General features: G+C 37.9%; 1 protein-coding gene across 1 annotated transcript; it reads left to right on the plus strand.

Annotated features, from left to right (window-relative positions):
• Positions 1–16,097: 16,097 nt before the first annotated feature.
• On the plus strand, positions 16,098–21,284 carry LOC108998355 (ABC transporter G family member 11). Its single transcript, XM_018974890.2, has 10 exons — positions 16,098–16,990; positions 17,247–17,536; positions 18,061–18,232; positions 18,310–18,432; positions 19,109–19,237; positions 19,363–19,557; positions 19,756–19,842; positions 19,935–20,207; positions 20,443–20,550; positions 20,639–21,284. Exons 1-10 carry the CDS (start codon positions 16,601–16,603, stop codon positions 20,990–20,992), a joined length of 2,121 nt encoding a protein of 706 aa, XP_018830435.2. The 5' UTR covers positions 16,098–16,600; the 3' UTR covers positions 20,993–21,284.
• The last annotated feature ends 211 nt before the right edge of the window (positions 21,285–21,495 follow it).

The following is a 21,495-nucleotide window of genomic DNA, read 5'->3' on the forward strand; positions in this document are numbered from 1 at the left end:
CATTGGGGTTAAAATCCCATTCCTCGTCTCCCCTATCTCTTGATTCTCTCTCTCTCTCTCTCTCTCTCATTATGCAGATTGTAGAAACCCTAGCCTCCCTTCCTCAGTGACCCCGTCATCCTTGTGACCCCATCATCGTTGTCGCTGACTCGCCGTCATTCCCGTCATTCTTAGAAACACTATACCTCTACCAATCAAAGCTCAATTCCTCGTGGCCATCGTCTTCCACTTTTTCACTCTTTGGTGAACTTCTACAATGCAATGTTAGTTTTTCTTCATTTAACACACTCTCTCTGTATTGTTGCTATTATTTCGATTTAGGTTGTGAGAAAACATTGTGTTTGAAATGGTTTCTCCTTTATTGTGCTGCTGTAGTGATGTGCTATGTATAACTGAATGTGTTTGGGAATTTGATTCTGCTATAGTGATGAATGAAAATGATTATTTATTTATTTGATTATTTATATAATGCATGGTGAATCTATACTCGAAAATCCGGCTCAAATGTCATGAATCGTGATTCTAGAGAAGGAATATAATTAAATAATATCTTTCTTGATCACTCCACCATTTTCTCTTTAAGAAAATATATTTGCAATCGTAAATTGTGTAATCACCGCGTAATCACTTTGAAAAAAGTGAATAAAACATGAGACCCACATAAAAAAATTAATTTTTTAATAGTAGATCCCACTCTTTTTTAAACGATTATGCGACGTTTATGCACTTTACGGTTGTATGTAGAATTACTCTATATATATATATATCTATTCCATTAATATAAAATGCAGAAATAGTAGCCTATATATTCAACGACAAGGATAGGTTTGAAGCAAGGGCAACCCATCCATCATTACTTTTATAATTAATATATCTTTGTATGGATTATTAATTTAAGTAAATATGAAAAAGTGATTATATATATGTATATCAAGAAACATGAAAGAAATTGGAAGCCTTTTAGTATTTTTTTTTTCTATAGGGATTGTTGATGCTAGAAAAATCCCACAACAGGTCGGAGGGAGAGAAAGATTCATTCCCGGCTCACTGAGTTGACTGGGCCTCGATCGGTGTTGTTTGGAGTCCCCAACAGTGTTCCGGTGCGGCTATACAGTGGCGATGCATACGTCTATGGAGGTGAATGGAAAATAAATGCAAAAAAAGTAAAGAGAGATGGACACCAAGATTTATGTGGTTCGGCAATTGGCCTAAGTCCACGAGGTTTGGGAATGAGAGTTTCCACTATAATATATTTGTTTACATTCTCATTGTCCTTCATATCTCACTGTACAAAGAAGGTTGAAGCTCTTCCTATTGGAGATACTATCTTCCTCGAGAGGTTTGCTGAAGAAGAAGAAGATCTGATCCAGCCCTCGTTGAAGTTGTCTAGGCATCCCCTTTTATACGATCCTCTTCCTGCAACTGTAGGTAGTTGTGTGTCTGACTCTTCACTGAACATGCCAGCCTGACATGAGGTGGTTGGTCTCCCTTGCGTGTGTCAGCTTCCCTTCTCTTCCTACTTTCTCTCTAACCCCTCTGACACTTGTATGCTCTCATGTCACTCATTGTCTCTTTCTGGTTTGTCTTATTGTCCCTATTGGTGGGTTGAGCCCAACTATGGGCTATGGTATTTTGTCTCTCCACAGAAGCCAGCGATTCTGAAGGGCAACTTGTTCTACCAAAACGTCCTTGAGAATCTTTAAGATAAAATAAGCCACAAATGTCGTCAACAAGAAAACAAAATAATATGCTTTAAGTAATAAATGCCTCTAGGGGTGAATTTAGGCGGGGTGTGTATTTGACCGCGTATGATGCAAGTGAGGAGCTCGGATGTGGAGGGAGGCTGACTGCATATGCGCGAATGCGGAGCTCGGATGTGGCGGGAGGCTAACTCGACCCTGTATGCAACGAGCGCAGAGCTCGTATGTGATGGGAGGCTGGCTCGACCTTGTATGCTGCGAGCGCAGAGCTCGGATGTGACGGGAGGCTGACTTGACCTCGTATGCTTTGAGCGCGGAGCTCGGATGTGGCGGGAGGCTGGCTCGACTGCGTATGGCGCGAGCGCGAAGCTCAGATGTGGCGAATATGCTACGAGTGTGGAGCTCGGATGTTTATCGTTGTCGGAAAGTGTATGTTCATTCAGAGAGCTCGTCGCGGGTAGCAACCTAGGACAAAGGTTGACAATTCAATAGACTTGTGTTCCAACTGGTTGTTGTTCGAGCAAAGCTCGGGGCTCTGGTCCTTAGCCAATGCATCGTGGCCAGTCAATGGACTGGGTTTGTACCCTATGAAGGTCAGCACGTCCAACCAAGGGATTGGCTTGTGTTTCGACTGTCTGTTGTTTAAGGCAGAGCTCAAGGGTTTTAGTCTTTAGTCAATGCATCGCAAACAACAACCTAGCATGAACGTTGGTGATCGGTGCAAAACTACAAGTGCACAATATCGTAGTTTTATAGTAAGGTGATGAGAAGAGTATCATCCTCAGGAATTGGTAACATACTTTTGACAAATACCGAAATTATACTAATCTCGACTTTATTTAGAAAAGTCAAGATTTTTGTAATTGCAATTTAAAATAAAATCAATTTAAAGAAAATACTCAAAGGAAAAGAAAGACGTTGTTCGAAGATCAAATTAATGAGAAAGAAAACTTCTAGGAAATCGATTTCACCTAATCCCTCACTATACTTTACTCATTTAACTAATTGACTTTAATTCTCTTTGTGTTTTAGCAAATCTCCAATTCATCCAAAAGCCTTTTTCAATAGTCAATTGGAAATTATTCTTGTTCATCATTTTACACAAGAGTATGGAAATTAATAACTCAAGAAAGCAATAAGGCCAATGATTTTAATACTACGTAGGTTTATACAAGTGTTTCAATCTTTATATTTACCTATGCCGAAATATCCAAGATCTATCATATAATTCCCTCTTTCGATAGCAAATCATAAAATCAAAATCATCTAATTAATGGCTAGTTAATTAGAAGCGATAAGTTCAAAATAAATCAGACAAACATGAAAGAGAATTACTTCAAATTAGCATAGAAAACCAAGCATAGTTCGGAACTAGATTACATCGTTTTCCTATAATAAAGAAAATTTAATTCATACTAAAAATTAAATTCAACATAAACGAATTCACCATAATTTTTCTGAGAAGAGTGGAAGGAAATAAACACTGAAAAAATGCTCCTTGCAGTCCGTAGTGTCGTTCTCGCAGTCCGCAGCGTCGTTCTCTCTCTTTTTCTTTTTCTTTTTCTTTTTTTTTTCTTTTCTTTTTCTCGTGTTGTGTTCCCCCTCTCCCACTTTTTTGAAAATGAAAAAATAAAAATTTTCCATCTCCCTCGTGCGTGTCGTTCTACAGATGTGTTGCCCCTCACCTTGCGTCCCCCATGCTGCATCCATTCCGTAAAACCAACCTTGCGTCTCGCATCTTTCACTGACCTCTTCTATTTTACGTAGCTTGATTTTTCTCAAAAATAAAAACCTGTTGGTGTGTGTCGTATGCATTCAAACTGCCAGCTTGCGTCCAGCTCCGTAAATAACAAGGAAATGATCTCCTTGGCATCAGTTCGTGTCGTTCCTCTACGTAAAACTATCTTTGGGTTTAATTTTTCAAAGTGCCAAACTCTTCATTTAAATGGGAATGAGTCCCTAAACAATGGGCTTCTAAAATTTGGATCTTTTTTTTTTCTTCAAATCTAAAATAAATTTAAATGACAACAATGAAGCCTAAAATTAACAAAAATAAATAAAATTAGACTAAAGTTTAAAGTTAAGAAGTGATAAAATATAAGAAATTATGCAAGTCATCAGTTAGCAAGTCAAAGGACTTGTGTTCCGACTAGCTGTTATTTGGGCAGAACTCGGGGCTTTAGTTCTTAGCCAATACATCATGGCCAGTCAAGAGATTGGGCTTGTACCTCGCGAAGGTCGGCCAGTCCAGCTAAGGGACTGGCTTGTGTTCCGACTGGTTGTTGTTTAAGGCAGAGCTCGAGAGCTTTGATCCTTAGCCAATGCATTGCTGGCAGCAATCTGGCACGAAGGTCAGCAAGTCAAGGGACTTGTGTTCCGACTGGCTGTTATTCGAGCAGAGCTTAGGGCTTTGGTTCTTAGCCAATTCATCGTGGCCAGTCAAGTGACTAGGCTTGTATGACAGAGATGCTTGTCCATGTTAAGAAGACTAGCATTAGTGCCCGTTGATTTGTTATGATGGAGCTGTGTTGGGACGCCCAAGCAGTGCCCAGATGGCCCATATTGCCGGCGTTCGCCGTTCCGAGCCATAGGAAATAACTTTATTAGTAGAAACAAAACTGACATAAGTTTCGAGATAAATCAGAAGTTGTTAGTTGGGGGGAATCCGTGCTTGCCCGTGGGGAAGAGCCCAGAGCAGAAGAGCGGAGCAGAGCAGTAGAGAGCAGAGCTGAGCAGAATAATAGCGGTAGCAGAGTAGTAGAGCAAAGCCCCGAGCCCATGCCCGCCTGTTGGTCTGTGCGAGATGATTCTACGAGCTGGAGTCAGAGCCCTGTGTCAAGTGTGTTCGACTCCCTTGCGACTGAGATAGTTGCCCGAGCTGAGGAAAGCTCGATCCAGGTCTCTCGTAAGCTGAGATGGTTGTTCAGGCCATTGGGGTTTGGTTCGAGCCCATGCATACTCGGTTGGCTGAGTCTCGTGTGACGACTGGTCTGGTTCGATCCCATGCATGCTCACTTGCTGAGTCTCGTGTGGCGAGTAGTCTGGTCCTAGCTGGTGGGGTGCCGAGCAGCAGATGTGTTCGAGTCCCCATGAAAGAGGTGGTGCCCAAGCTGAAGAGGGCTTGGTGCATATCAATCCTGGGTGGTGGAGCTATTGGCCTTGAGGAGAGAGCTCGAATGTAGGTCGCTCCCATTCGGTGGAGGTGTTGCCCACCATGGGATGGCCGTGGAGGATCGTGAGCAGAGGAGGGTCATGTGCTGTGCAGCTTCGCACATGGGACCTATGTTTGCCTGCTGCTGTAGTTGGGGGACCACCTCAAGGGTTGCAAAAGATGCCAACAATTTAGGTGGTGACCATCAACAAGGACAACACCATGAGCCTGCCGTGTGTTTTGATGCACACTTCGTGCACTGCGCACGCAGCTCACCATCATTGTTTGTGGTTGAGGTGGTCGGGAACCGCACCTAGGGGGTGGCCAGACAACGCCGGAGATCCAACGTGTTGCTACCGGTGGCTTTGCCATGCCACGGTGGGACTCACCGAGGAGATTTCGACCACATGCATTCTCATGCACATGGCCGTACGGCGAGGCCTCTGTCATGGCTAGGGGGTCATGGGCGATCTCTGAGGAGATAGACGACGCCGACGGTTAGCATGCGCAGCCCCCTGGTTGGGCCACAGCGGGGTCATGGCTCCTTTGTGCGCATGTTGGCGTGCGTCGTGGAGAGTGGACCAACCCCTAGGCATGAGAAGCCGCGAGGTCCAGTGAACTGCCAGCGGCCACCATGTTGACCATCAGCAGTTTCTGACCAACCCCTAGGCATGGCCCCGCGGGTGGGGGCCACTGCGAGTTGGTCAGAAACTGCTGATGGTCAACATGGTGGCCGCTGGCAGTTCACTGGACCTCGCGGCTTCTTGCCGCGAGGTTTTTGGGTGCTCAACAACTAGTGTCGTGGCGCATTGATCATCCGCCACACGGTGGCCTTGTCGGGAGGGGGCCACTAGGCGTTGGATAAAAACCACCGACGGCCTACCTGGTGGCCGTCAGCAAGTCACTGTACCTTGCGGCTTGCTGCCATGAGGCTCCTAGGAGCACGACGTCGTGCACCTAGGAGACTTTGTGCATGGTACTGTGCACGTGGGTGCACAGTGTCTCGTGTGATACTACGCGCTTAAGTGCCCGGTACTTGCCCGCCAGTATATGCACCGAGTGCACGTGTTCTCTACATGATATACATTTCTGGGATAGGAAAGATGAGTGACTCGATCCCTTGAGCTGCAACAGTAGTGAGGAGCTCAATTCCTCGCATGGGTGAGAAAAGATTTACTCGCCTAGTCTCTGTAACAGTATTTTTTTGTAAATGTAAAAATTTTAAAAGCCAAGAATACTCATCTGGGAGGATGTTATCTGCTCGTCCGATAATTTATTTAGCATTTCAGAAAATCGTCATTCTCCCACCTCCAACTTAGAAAGTGAAAGGAATTCTACAGACGACGCCACTGTTGATGCTAGAAAAATCACACAACAGGCCGGAGGGAGAGAAAGATTCATTCCCGACCCACTGAGTTGATTGGGCCTCAATCGGTGTTGTTTGGAGCCCCTGACAATGTTCCGGTGCGGCTGTGCGGTGGTAATGCGTACGTCCATGGCAGTGAATGGAAAATAAGTGCAAAGAAAGTAAAGAGAGATGAACACCAAGATTTACGTGATTTGGCAATTGGCCTACATCCACGGAGTTTGGCGAGGGGAGTTTCCACTATAATATATTTGTTTACGGTCTCATGGTCCCACATATCTCACTGTACAAAGAAGGTTGGAGTTCTTCCTATTCTGAGATGCTATCGCGACTGTTGAGGTTTGCTGAAGAAGAAGATGATCTGATCCAGCCCGCTTCAAGTCGTCTGGGCATCCCCCTTTATACGATCTTCTTCCTGCAACTGTTGGTAGTTGCATGTCTGACCCTTCATTGCACATGCCAGCCTACCATGAGGTGGCTGGTCTCCCTTGAGTGTGTTAGCTTGTTAGCTTCCATTCTTTTCCTGCTTTCCCTTTGACCCCTCTGACACTTGTATGCTCTCATGTCCTTCCTTGTCTATTTCTTGTTTGTCTTATTGTCCCTAGTGGTGGGTTGGGCCCAACTATGGGCTATGGTATTTTGTCTCTCCATGGGGATAGTCACATTAAGATACAGTTACTGAAAGAAGAAAGGGCAAGATATAGTGATGATGAAGAACAGGAAGAATAGGGTTTTTTTTGGGTTTTGGGTTAGGTTTAGAGGTAATAAGTGTCTTGCTTTGCTTGAAAGTGACCGATGCTCTAAAGCTTTTGTTCTTTTGGTGGTGGATTATTGGAGTCATTTTCTATTTGGGGAAATAAGTTGTGAGGGATTCATTGAAAAATCATGGATTTTTTTTTTTGGGGGGGGGGTTTGTTAAGAGCCTTGCCTTTGGATGGGGGTTGTACCATGTTTTGTTTGGTGTAATTACAACCCATTCTCTTTTCTATTAGAAAAATTATTCTCAAGTCAATATTCACCACCCTACACTCCACACTCTATGAAAAATATCCACACACTCTATAAAAAAATTATAAGTGTGAAGTGTGGGATGTCTACATTGGCTAATCTGTAGAATTACTCTTTCTATTATATGACATTATTAGGTGCTCTGTAGCAAGTTATGTCCTTGAAAATTGAATCAACAATATTCCCATCCTGTAATAATAACAGAGATTTCGTTTGTCGTCCTAAACTTCAATATTTTTTCCCACCATACCAAACGGGGCATAGCACTCTACTGATGATTTTAATTATTTTAATAAATTTTTAGTTAATAAAAAATTACTTTATAAGGATGTGATATATTAGACTTTTCTTTTTCTAAATAATAAATAATAAAGAGCAATAACCATTTTTCAACAAAAAAGGGAATATTCTATTTTAGTTATCCCCCAATTTTTATCGTGTGAATGGTGAGAATTAATTATCCTTTCTGTCCCCGCGATATTTTCACATGCCTATGGTTGTTGTTTGCAACAACGCGCATTCTAGGTTGGGTGAAGGATTCATTTTTCATGGAGAGAGAGGATCATAGACAAGGGAAGACTAGGGTTGCGAACTGTGACGTGGCATGGTGTGCAGTGTAAACAAAAATTGGACTATTGCTGAATATAATTTCTCTTTGAGGATATTCCAGGTTGTTATTTGGTACACGGATAATGTGTTAAGACCCAATCAAATACCACCCTATGACATGGTCCTAGGCATGCATTGGGCAGTCGAGAGCAGGCCACTATTGGGGTCAAGTCCATCCTTGGAGGACTCCCCTAGGGGTCTAGAGAATGCCCTAGGAAGATTGCAAGAATGACACAGGTCAATTAGAACATGGCTCAAATTTTCTCATTTGACCTTGCCAAGGTTTAGCCTTGACAGCCCCTTGACACAACCGCTGACATGCCATGACAGCCCCTTGACACAACCGCTGACATGCCATGACAACCCCTTAACACTGTCGTTGACATGCCTTGACAACCCCATGGCACATGCCTTGACACTGCCACTGACATGCCTCAGCATGCCCAACAGCCCATCAGCATGCCCCTGCCATGGCACACCCAGGACAGGCCCACAGACATGCCATGGTGCCCACCTGACAACACCAAGATAGCCCCATAGGCATGCCATGGCCCCTGCCAAGACATGCCCTTGACAACCCAGGGTGAGGCTAGTGACAGCCCTGCATGCGCGGCGTGCAGCGCGCACAAGCCCAGCACAAGGCATGCCAGCAGCGCGCAACCACAGCCCGCGCGCAGCATAGCAGGCACATGGCCTGCGTGAGCACGCCTGCGCACGTAGCATGCACATCGTGCACACCCAGCGCTGGCACATGCCAGCATGCCGTGCGCCCAACGCATGCTGGCCAGCGCCCAGACCCTTGCTCGAGGCCATGCCAATCAGGCCATCGCCCAGGCCATGCCAGCCACACGCCAGCCATGCCCATGGCCCATGCCATGGGCTAGCCAAGGCCACCAAGGGCCAATGCCGTGGGTGCCACACCACTATCACTTATTTATTTACGTATTTATTTTATTTATTAAGGGACCAATTAGGGTTTCCACTTTGTATTCTCTATAAATAGGACTCTTAGGCATTTAGTTTACATCTTTTGAACTTCTGGAAAATTTCCTAATTGGGTTGATTATTGTTATTGAGATCACCATTTAGTGCTAGGCACTTGGGCTACTTGGGGGACGTTCTTGAAACCCTAGTAGAGGATCTTCACCTTACAATTCGTGAATAGGTTTATCCACTTATTTATCTGTGATTCCACCTTGCAATTCGTGAATGGGTGTTGAATCGCTTATCTATCAATATATGTGATTGCCCTTCATCTTTGTGCAATTCGTGAATCAAAATTGATTGGTTTATCTTTTTGTTATCTTTATGTTCTTTCATTGTTCATACTTTTCCTAGCTTGTTCATCTATATTTTCTTCCATATCAAAATATCATTTTAAACCATAAAGAGAGTCTTCATATTCTTTGTTGAGTCAATTCATCTTTGTGTATTCTAAAATTGGTGTTGATGTTATTCACCATTGTTAATTATTGAATTTGCATGCGTGTTCATCCATAGTGTTCATCTATAAATTTCCTTGCATCCATTTAATCCATCTATACACTATAATTTGATTATTATGGTGTTTGCCTTAGTTGTCCATATCCCATATTTACCCTTCATCCAATCCATTGACCTAGCCAATTCATATTGCCTCCATCTTTCCATAATAGTCACTTACCATACCTAGCATCCATCATATCCATAAACCCTAACCGACACACTTGTCTTCTATAAACCCTAGCCATCCCTCAAAAGTCCCAACTTAGCAACTTCCTTAATTTTTAGAAAGTTGACTCATTCCAATCACTCCCTTTATTTGAAATCTCTCAACTCCTTCAATACACCTAGTCAACCCAAGACTCCTTGCCATATCCAAACCCTCTTACCATATTCAAATTCAAATTCAAATTCCTAAACTCTAGGAACAACCTTAGACTCATTCAAACACCACCGATCTTTATTCACTTACCAAATCCAAATCCTATCTCATTCATCTTATCTTTAATCAATCCCTAAAGTCAAGGAGAAACCCTAGACTCATCCAAAGTCGGCCAATCCTAGCCACCAAATCCTAGCCTCAACTTATCCACATCATTTTCAAACCCTAGCATCTCATCCTAGACTCCAACCCTAGTCCATCTATTCCAATCTCGAAATTATCCTTAGCCACCACACAAAACCCTAGCTATATTTCACCATACCAACACTAATCATCTTCCAAGTGTCCCTAACATCAAGGGCAGCCTTCTAGCCATTCCACTTAGCATCAAACACCCTTATTCATCTCTTAGATCGATCGAACTCATCATCATCACTATTTTACCACTACACACCATACATTCATCAACTTAGGAGCTCATTATTCCTATCCTATGTGCCATTATTGAGCAAAGGCCAAGCAAGAGGGCTTAGGCAATTGATCATAGTAAGGAGAACCAAGGCGAGGACAACACAATATTTAGGGAGTAGACCGAGGTCCCTAACATAATGACCCCCCTCTCTGTCCCTTTTTGAGTTATGTACTATCAAGTCCCCTTTATTTGTTGGACATCACTAGACATATTTCCGATATGTTCTTGTGTGTTAGGGTTAGTTTGGGCTTGAATGTCACCCAAAAACTACAAGCATAGGAGATTGGAGATTCTGAGGCTCATTCGTCTTTCTGAATCTTCCTTGTGTTTATTCTTTATTGAATTATGCCTTAGGATTGCTACTTTTTTTTTTTTTAAGCAAGTTGCATAATATTAATAGAAGCTGCATACATAAGGTTTTGGAAAATTGAAAGTTAACAAAATACATCATTGTTGGGAGGATCCTTCCCACTATAGAATTGTAGTAATGAATGAGGAATTTGGATTAGAGGGATATTACCAAAGGCTTACGTTGCTGCTGCCCACTGCGCTAAGTTGTGTGTGCATCGATTTTGTGATCGATGGATTTTTCTCTCCTTTCATTCCTTGAATGAGTTTAGATGGTGTCTAATATCATTGATGATTGGGATCATAATCCATTCCTGGATGGAGGAGATATTTAAGATTGCTTAGATAATGACTCTTGAATCACCTTCTAAGATTATTCTTTCCAGCTTCAACTTTTCAGCTTCTTTAATGGTCATTAAGGCTGCTAATGCTTATCCTACATACATTTGAGTTTACCTTGCTGATGAGATCAGTTTTTGCAAATAATAATTTCCCATTTTCTCCCCAGCAAAGAGATGCAAGGATAGATCCCTCCTTTCTAGTGGCCACATCAAAAGTTTATTAGTTGATATCCATCAGTTTGCCTTTCTTCTGTTTCTTCAATATGGTTCTCTTGTCTTGCCCATGCTCTGGTGTGCTGTTTAGAAATTTTAATCATTGATTCAACATATGCTGAAATTGAGGGTGTTGCAGAATTATGATCAGACTGATTTCTTAGGAACCATAGCTGATCGATTTCAATTGTAGCAAAGATTTGAAAATCCTGCTGCTCTTCTTTAAGAATTTTTAGGGTGGATGATGGATTAATGATGATGTTGATCCAATTGGAGATTGGTTGACTTGCAAACTGAGAGGTATCAATCGGCCACTTAGAGTGTCTCACATCACTCTAGAGAAGATACAGTTTAAAAAAAGATAAGGGAGATCTTCAGGTTTGGTTTTGCAAAGGGGACATCGGATTTGATCTTCATATAATGTAATGACTTTGCGGATCATAGTTTTTGTAGGGAGGATACTATGGCTGATTTTCCAAAGAAGAATTTTAGTCTATCCTGTAACTTCATCTTCCAAAGGATCTTCCAGTTGATGGACATATTGCTAGTGGAAGCTATACCAAGGCAGCATAGACTAATTTTACTGAAAATTTTCCAGATGCATGGTGGAGCCATTGGAGCTTATCAGGTATGTGTGGGAAATTTTGATTGGCTAATGGGATTTTTTGGATCTCACTGATGGTATTTTTTGAGAAGAGGGTATTCAAGATAAGATTGTTCCAACTATAGTTGTGAATTTCATACTGTACCGGCCGGTACCAGACGTACCGGCCCCAATTTCGGCCTGTATCGACCTATATTTCGGCCAGTGTTTTTTTTTTTTCATTTTTTCAAACTACAAACTTATTTTTTAATCCCCAATTCAGACTAGACTATTTATAATTTATATATATATGTATTTATATATAATTTATTTATATATAGACTATTATTTTGGAATATAATTTTTATATATAATTTATTTATATATCAACTATTTCGAAATGTTATCTCGAAACGATCCTGAAACGGTACCGATATCGAAATATTGCGTTTTAGTACCTTAATCGGTACAACGTCCAGTACGGTATTCAAAACATTAGTTCATCGCCTTGATTCTTCTAAGATTAGTTCTGATACTGTCATGGAGTGATCCACAATAGCATTAGTCGGGTTTGGCAAAGGCATACTGGCTGGTAGGGTGAGAATCCAGGGTCAGTCTATACTCTTGTGGTGGCTCCATTATTGCTACTTTGGTAGAAGGGCCAATTGTGTGCTAGTGATTTACTTCTACTGCAAGTGTGCTAGTATTAATCGGATTTTTTTTTATGTGCTTTTTTATGTTTTTGAATTTAATTTCTTGAGTATTTGTAACTTTATATTCTTAAAAATAATATTCAGATTTTTTCAAATAATTTTCATAATATCTTATTATTTTTTAATAACATTGCTGATGTGACATTTGAGTGCCATACGAGTTTCAATTGGTTGGTTGTCTATCGATAATAATGCCATCGCCAATAGTTGATTAGACTGAAAGTTTAGATAAGTTTAGATAACGAATAGTGATTATTTTATATAAAAATTAAATAAAATATTATTTTTTAATATTATTATTATTTTATAATTTTAAAAAGTTAAATTATTTATTATATTTTATGTGAAAATTTTAAAAAAATTATAATAATGAGATAAGATAAAATGAAATCGTTTTCGTATTCAAACGGAGCTTTGGAATCACAACTCCTCTCAATTCATCTCAATTCATCATTACAATTTTTTCAAATCTCAATACAAAATATAATAAACAATTCAATTTTTTCAAATCTCAAAATAATAATAATAATAATAAATAATATTCTAACAATATTTTATTATCTCAACTCAACTCAACTCAACTCACTTCAACATCCAAACGCAACCTTAATTTCAAAAATTTGAAATCAAAAGATTAATAGCTGGTTTGAGGAGTAAGATGAGATGTGAATTTTATGAATAGTAATAAAATAATTTGAGTTGAATATTTTTTGGGTTTTGGGAAAAGAGAGAAAAAAAATTGAATAAAAAAAATTATAAAGTTAAAATATTATAAGAATATAGTTTTATAATATTATTTTGTTAGAGGATTTGAAAAAGTTTGAATTTTTTTTAATTTTTTATTTAAAAGTTTGAAAAAAATGTAATAATTAGTTTAAAAATTTTGTATTTAAATTCTGTTTAGAAATAAGATGGGATAAGATAAAATAAAATCAGATAAGAATTTTGTTTCTCATCTGAGGTCCTAAACAAGCTTTTACAAACTAGCTAAAACCTAAGAATTAATTTTACAATTAACCCTATGTAGATTTTGATGTTTTTGGTTTTTACCAGAAATTATAAGAATTAGGGTCCCGTTTGGATTGAGAAGTGATTTTAACTCATTTCATTTTATCTCATCTTATCATTACAACTTTATCAAATTTGTATACAAAATATAATAAACAATTTAATATTTTTAAGTTGAAAAATAATAATAATATTAAAAAAATAATATTTTAATAATATTTTATTTAACTCATTAAAAATTATCTCATCTCATTTTATCTCAACTCACTATCCAAACTAAACCTACGATCCAATTCTATGAGATGATAATAGGATGACCATATAGGGATGGGTCAATTTCTTATCCAAAATTCTGGGATTTGTAGTGTTTGGTTACAAGATGAAAACAATCTTTGTCCTGGATTGTTGTAAATTAGCCTCGTTTATTTTTAAAAAATATTTTATTCTTCTCATCTTATCTAATTATTATAATTTTTTTAATTTTTAATATAAAATAAAATAAATAATTTAATTTTTTTAAATTTTAAAATATAAATAATATTAAAAAATATATTTTAATAATAATTTATATAATTTTTTAATTTTAATTTTAATTCATCTCATCCCATCTTATAATAAAAATAAACGAGTTTAGTTCCGTTATTTGGTGTTGTACAGATGTATTATTTTAAATTCTTTTGTTGACTTGTCGATATCACGTAATGGTGATGCATGAGAGTACAAGCAACAATAATCAGTACCTAACAACTAATACTTCCCCCTTCACAACCAACAACTACATTACATTAATTTGAATGTTGAACGCTTTAACATACACTCATATAAGCATTTTTGTCTCTATTTTGACCCTCATAAAGTACACTGTTTATCTTTTTATAATAGCTTTGCAGATACGTCGATATGGATGGTAAAAGGGCCGGCTCAATTTTATTAATTAAAAAAAAGCAATATTAGATAAGTTTTAAGTTCGTAAATTCTATACAATTTTTTTAAAAAATTAGAATTTATTATTAATTTTTTTTTATGTAAATCTTAAATTTATAATAAATGATATTTTCAATCTTAAAAAATACAAATTCTATGTACTACTTTTGTAAAAAGTGAATACATTTTGAAATTTACATGAAAAAAAATTTATTTTTTAATAGTATCTAACTTTTGTTTTTTTTAAAGAGAGTGCATGAACAGACTTGTATATCTAGAGCACTCCTAATGACTTCTTTATCTTATTTTTAAAAATATATAATCAAAATTCACTTTTTCTATTTTACATACTGACTTTTACAATACGTCATATATCAGTTTATCTATTTTATCTTTTTATTATTTAAATATTATACTTTTTAATATTTTTTATTTATTTAAAATATTATATTCTCTATACAGCATATATTTCAAATATTTTTCTATACATCATATATTTATAATATTTCTTTATATATAATGTAATATTTTAAATTAACTAAAAGAAAGAGTAAAATGATAAAAAAATATCTGCGTTTATTATTAATAATATCAAAACTTCTACGTGTATAAAGTAGATGAGAGATAATAGCGTGGGCCTGTGCAAAGTGATAAAATGGTTAAATAAAAAAGGATTTGTTTTGTTTTTCAATTATAAGTTTTTTAGGAGGTTGTTATTTTTATGATGCATACCCAGAGACTACCTGGGCCTGATGGTTTACACGTACAAAAATATAAGGTAGAGAAGATAAAAGACTATGAAAAATCATTTCCATTTGGCATAAGTGTAAGATTATTAAACTCTTTTTATAGATTAAGTGTCGTTTAGATGAGATGAGATAAATTGAGATAAAAATTAAATATTATTAAAATATATTTTTTTAATATTATTTTTATTTTGAGATTTGAAAAAATTAAATTATTTATTTTATTTTGTGTGAGAATGTAAAAAAATTGTAATGATTAGATGAAATGAAATGAAATGAGATGAGATGAGAAGTTTTGTAAAACAAATTAGGCTTAAATTTGATGAATTACATCAAATTAGACTGGTTTAAAAATTTCTATCTATAAATTTAGCATTTTCTGTTTAAGTTTGTTTCTTTTTATATAAAAATATACTACGTGAAAAATTTGTTTTTGAGACATTAAAAATAAAGAGAAATTCTATACATCAATTATTATTTACTTCCACACTTCATACAATTTTTTTTATAAAGTATAGGATATTTTTCATAAAATGGATAGTGCCACGCCCACATAGAATTCTCACGGAAAGTCAAATGTTTTTTTCCTTTTTTTTTAATCATTTTGTAAAACATTTTAAATATTTTAAAAAAATATAAAAAAATCATAAATTCATTTAAAAATAATTACTTAATTATTACATAAAAAATTAAAAAAATAAAATTATGTAAAAAATTTCGGTAAGAAATTTTTATAAAAATAATATTTTTTTTTATAAAATATAGAATATAGGATAATAAATAATAATTGATGAGAAGATTTTTTTAAAAATAAAAAAAAATATATTTATGTGAAGTGTCAAGTGATCTTTCTTTCAATCAAATCAATGAGGCACCAATTTTGTTGGCGAAAGAAATAAGGGCGGCTTGTGTGTAGAGGGAGAGGGAAAGACAAGCGTGCCGATCCAACCTTAAATACAGGTCGGTTGTAGGATTAAATGCCTCTACCAACATCCAACAGAACCAATTAATATGGGCCAATAAAACTTCTGCGAAATCTTGTTCAAAGCCGATCCAAAAACAGAACCGATCGAACAAATTTGCTTCTGTCAGAGTTTAGAAGAACTGATGAAACGGGGATATGAATACCTAGACTCCTTCACATGAGAAGAAAAATAAAGGAAAAATTTTCTAGCTTGTCGGTTTGTCACACCAAAAAAGCTAGCTTTCTATACTGGGTTGTTTTTGCATGGGTACTCTCTCTCCCTAATTTTTTCTTCCAGTTCCAACCCAGTCAAATTCATAACACCCTCATCTTCCAAACTCCCTCCCTCATTCAATTCGCATTTCCTCATATCTTTCCTTTCCTCCTTTTAAAACCTCTCAATCTTTTCTCACAGCATTCTTTCCTTATCTCTTTCTGGTTTGGTAGCTCCTTATAGACACCCAGTGCTTGGCCATAGTTGGGGTCCGTTTCGAGCTCTTCATTCTGGGTTATTGCAGTTGCAAGATTCTGTGCCTGAGCTTTCCTTCGTAGGCAAGTTGGTTTTGAAGATTGAGTAGAAGTGATAGATAATGAGTAACCCTGCAGCAAATCATGTGGTTATGGAGATAGAGGCAAACAAACCTGCAGGGAATGGAATTGTAGTGGCGGGTTTGAGCCCTCTGAGTGAGACTCTATGGAGGGACAAGGCTAACACGGAGTTCGTGGGGGATGTCTCGGCGAGGCTCACTTGGAAGGATCTGACTGTCATGGTCACTCTCAGCAATGGAGAGACCCAGAAAGTTTTGGAAGGACTCACTGGTTATGCCGAACCTGGAACCTTTACAGCCCTAATGGGTCCCTCTGGTTCAGGCAAATCTACCCTCCTTGATGCTCTTTCTAGTCGTCTTGCGGCTAACGCATTCCTTTCTGGTACCATCCTCCTCAATGGTCGCAAAACAAAGCTCTCTTTTGGGACTGCAGTGAGTTTTTCTTAATTAGTCTCTCATTTGGTTTGCCGTATTTTCACCTTCTTTGAAGATTAAAAAGACTGTAATTGTTGGTTCCCATACTACTTAAAAATTTGGATTTGTTGTGGTTTATTTGTTTTTGGGTGTTTATAGTTCTGTTAATCTGTCCAAACTTCTTTGGATGCTATTGATAATTCCGCATTAGTGTCTGCTTCTCCACTTGATTCTCTGTTTTGCTGAGAAACTGACGTTATGTGATGCTAACCAGGCCTATGTCACCCAAGATGAGAACCTGATCGGCACTCTAACAGTGCGGGAGACGATTTCATATTCAGCTCGACTCCGTCTGCCCGACAAGATGCCAAGGTCAGAGAAGCGTGCACTGGTTGAGAGTACCATTATAGAGATGGGTCTCCAAGATTGCGCTGACACTGTCATTGGAAACTGGCATTTGCGTGGAATCAGTGGAGGAGAGAAGAGAAGAGTTAGCATTGCTCTTGAGATCTTGATGAGACCCAGGTTGCTCTTCCTGGATGAGCCAACCAGCGGACTTGATAGGTTAAGCTCTGAGACTAGCTATGTTTGGATGATAAGTGTATTTCAAATCAGATGTAAATAATAGAAAAATAGTTTGTGAATAATAGTAAAATAATAGTAAAATAATACTGAATAGTTTGTGAATAGGAATTGTTTGTGATTAATAATAAAATAGTACGAAAATATCTTAGAACAGTTTTATTCCCAAACGAACGATCACAAAAGTTCGATCCCTTTACTTTTTAGAAGTAGATGAAGCCCTTCTTATTAAAAAAAAAAGTAAAGGGAGCCCTATCCGCTTTGTCGTTGCCTGAATTAGTTCTGATTGTTATAAATTTTACTGCTAGGATTGTCATTTTCTGGGTATCTTCTACATTCTTTGCCTATACAATGTTACAAACTGCCACTCATTCATCTAGTATGATACAAACAAATTATATATATATATATATATATATATGTCTTTGTTTGTTTCTCTGTGGGCAATACCCTTGCCCTCATAACGCTTTTTATCGGGTTCTGAAGTACTAGCATTTTTGTGGCAGTGCCTCTGCTTTCTTTGTAACACAAACATTACGGGGCCTGTCAAGAGATGGTAGGACTGTGATAGCGTCAATTCATCAGCCAAGCAGTGAAGTATTTGAACTCTTTGATCGATTATACTTGCTTTCTGGTGGCAAGACTGTTTATTTTGGCCAAGCTTCCGAAGCATACGAGGTGAGAAACTTCACTTTCTGTATTGCACACGTTTGACTTCCCATAAATGGAGCTCTTATATAGTCTAGCCTTTGCAGTTCTTTGCTCAAGCTGGGTTTCCCTGTCCCGCGTTGAGGAACCCATCAGATCATTTTCTTAGATGCGTCAATTCTGACTTCGATAAAGTTAAGTCCACTCTAAAAGGATCCATGAAACTGCGGGTATGGAGTTTCTCTTCTCTTGTTGTCAATTATGTACTACTTTTAAGCAGTTATAGAATACTACCACAACCAAACGTTATACACTTAGCTTGTGTGCGAGATGCAATAGTCAATGTCTTTAATAGTGGGGGTAATTTGGAAAACAGTGCAGAAATGGTGAAATGAGGTGTGGGATTGGGCAGTAAGGGGGTGGGATGGTACAGTCTACTGTAGTGTGGAGACGATTGTAGGTTCAGTAATAGAGTTTGTTCAATTTTCTTCGGAGCAAAATGTACTTTCCTCGAGTAAAAGATTAAGGCACCGTTTGGATTGTGAGATGAGATGAGATGGTTTTAGATGAAAGCTGAAAGTTGAATAAAATATTGTTAGAATATTATTGATGTTTTGAGATTTGAAAAAGTTGAATTGTTTATTATATTTTGTGTGGAAATTTGGAAAAGTTGTAATGATGAGATGAGATGAAACCATTTCTGTATTCAAACAGGGCAAACTGCAACTAAATTGTTATTTTAGAAGGCTTTATGAAAACTGATGTTCAATCATTTAGTAACTGGTGTGGTGAAGCCAATGAAATAGCATCCAGTGGGAAGGGGGTGTAGTTGCAGTTTGCAGCAGTAGGTGTTGGAGGCGGTTTAGATCCTTTGCTAATTGTGACTTTGAATTTGTTTATGCTCAGTTTGAGGCAAGTGATGATCCACTTGAGAAGATTACCACAGCTGAAGCTATTCGAACCCTTGTTGACTACTATCGCACTTCTCAGCACTGCTATGCAGCAAGAGAAAAAGTGGAGGAGATATCCAAAGTGGTAAGTTGTTCAAAGGCAGCATGAGTTTTCAATTGATTGACTGTTCTCATTACTTTGGTAGGCACTTGTTTAGTATCTGTGGTAACATTTGAGTAACAGTTGGATTTATTTGCCATATGTTGCAGAGAGGAACTGTGCTAGATTCAGGAGGTAGTCAGGCTAGTTTCTTGATGCAAGCCTTTACCTTGACCAAGCGTTCATTTGTTAACATGTCAAGGGACTTCGGGTATTACTGGCTTAGGCTTGTAATTTACATTATAGTCACTATCTGCATTGGGACCATCTATTTGAATATCGGGACGAGTTACACTTCAATTCTGGTACTTTTATTCCTTCTTCTCTTTCACTTTCACTATTTAGTCTAAGGGACAACTCCAATACCTTAAATAACAAAAACTAACATCATAGGATGGGTTCAAACTAACACCAAGCTAACACACATACCACATTAAGCATAATGAAATCAAATTGATTCCTTTACTAAAAATGTTTGTTTTTCTTTACTTGACATGCGGCAGGCAAGGGGATCATGCGCATCTTTCGTGTTTGGTTTTGTAACATTCATGTCAATTGGCGGTTTTCCTTCTTTTGTCGAAGATATGAAGGCAAGTTTCATGATCCCATGCACCCATTTATATACTCAACTCATTTGGAGGTAGACTCTAATAACTTTAATTTTCTCTGTTGATATTCACAGGTTTTCCAGAGAGAAAGGCTGAATGGCCACTATGGTGTAACCGCATTTGTCATCGGTAACACAGTGTCTGCAATGCCCTTCCTGATATTAATAACCTTCCTCTCTGGAACTGTTTGTTACTTTATGGTCCGCCTGCACCCGGGATTTGAGCACTATATATTCTTTGTACTATGCCTTTTAGCAAGTGTCACTGTGGTGGAGAGCTTGATGATGGCCATAGCCAGTATTGTCCCTAACTTCCTCATGGGTATCATCATTGGGGCTGGAATTCAGGTGTGTATCTTCTTGATACCTAAATAAATTGCAAACCCTATTAAATTTCTATGATTAAAATGCATCAATTGAACTGCCTGAGAATTTCCAAACAATTCACACTCGATCACTTTGTCTTTAAGTTCACATTCATACAATCAAGAACTGTCAGCACATATTCGGCTATTTTATTAACTCTTGTTTCAACATTCAAGTTAAAAATGATGAGTTATTTGTGGTATCCTTCACATGTCAGGGCATATTCATGCTAGTCTCTGGGTACTTTAGGCTCCCAAATGACATTCCAAAGCCTGTGTGGCGCTACCCCATGTCATACATCAGCTTCCATTTCTGGGCTCTACAGGTAAAGATATGCCACCAAGATCAACAACTGGTTGATAATGACATGCAGTCCAAGTAGTTCAATGACTAAAACAATTAAATCTTTTCAGGGGCAATACCAGAATGATCTCAAGGGCTTGTTGTTTGACAACCAAACACCGGGTCCTTTCAAGATACCGGGCGAGTACATCTTGGAAAACGTGTTCCAGATTAACGTTCACCGATCAAAGTGGGTGGATCTTAGTGTCCTCTTCAGCATGGTAGTTGTCTACCGCATCATCTTCTTCATCATGATCAAAGTTAGTGAGGATGTAACACCCTGGGTCAGAGGTTACATGGCTAGAAGAAGAATGCAACTGAAGAATGGTAATCAACAGACAACAATTGCTCCTGATGGTCTTACCCAATCTCCTTCTCTGAGAAATTATGTGAAGACTCGTACAAGAGGTACCAGTAAAAGGTAGACAAGAGATAGTAACATTACAGAGAATAAAATGGAATGAAAAGTCGTCTCACCATGGAGTTTGAACAAGGAATGTATGTAGCAAATGCTTTGGGAGACATAATTCTCTCCATCTTTTAACAGTTTTTTACTTCCATTTCTTAGCATATGTATTTGTAGCTACCTTATATTTCAATTTTGTGCTTGATAAGACAGAAATCACCTTCAAATAGATTGGGGTCAGTTTAATGAATCTTCTTGTAACGCCCCCAAACTCCCAAATAGTAAGTTGTTTTTGTCCCTTTTGGGCAACAGCTAGCCTTTCCTACCCTTTACAATAGTCTTGTAAGCAAAAACTAAGATCATGGACAGGTGACCTTCATCTCTTTCTAAAAAAATAAAAATAAAAAAATAAAAAAAGCAAAAATTAAGATATTTTCCAATACAAAATATTGCATACTTGTGTGCCAGGACAATATTAATTTGATAAATATTTTAGCCATAAAAATATTATACAAAAGTAAA

This window comes from Juglans regia, chromosome 6 (genome assembly GCF_001411555.2).
Source record: "Juglans regia cultivar Chandler chromosome 6, Walnut 2.0, whole genome shotgun sequence".
Classification (NCBI taxonomy): Eukaryota; Viridiplantae; Streptophyta; class Magnoliopsida; order Fagales; family Juglandaceae; genus Juglans; species Juglans regia.

Excerpts from the sequence above, each read along its gene's own strand:
- LOC108998355 (XM_018974890.2), top strand. The coding sequence starts at position 16,601 with ATGAGTAACCCTGCAGCAAATCATGTGGTTATGGAGATAGAGGCAAAC. Across the intron at positions 18,233-18,309 it reads AAGCTTCCGAAGCATACGAG|TTCTTTGCTCAAGCTGGGTT; the intron begins GTGAGAAACTTC and ends TAGCCTTTGCAG. Across the intron at positions 20,551-20,638 it reads TCCATTTCTGGGCTCTACAG|GGGCAATACCAGAATGATCT; the intron begins GTAAAGATATGC and ends AAATCTTTTCAG.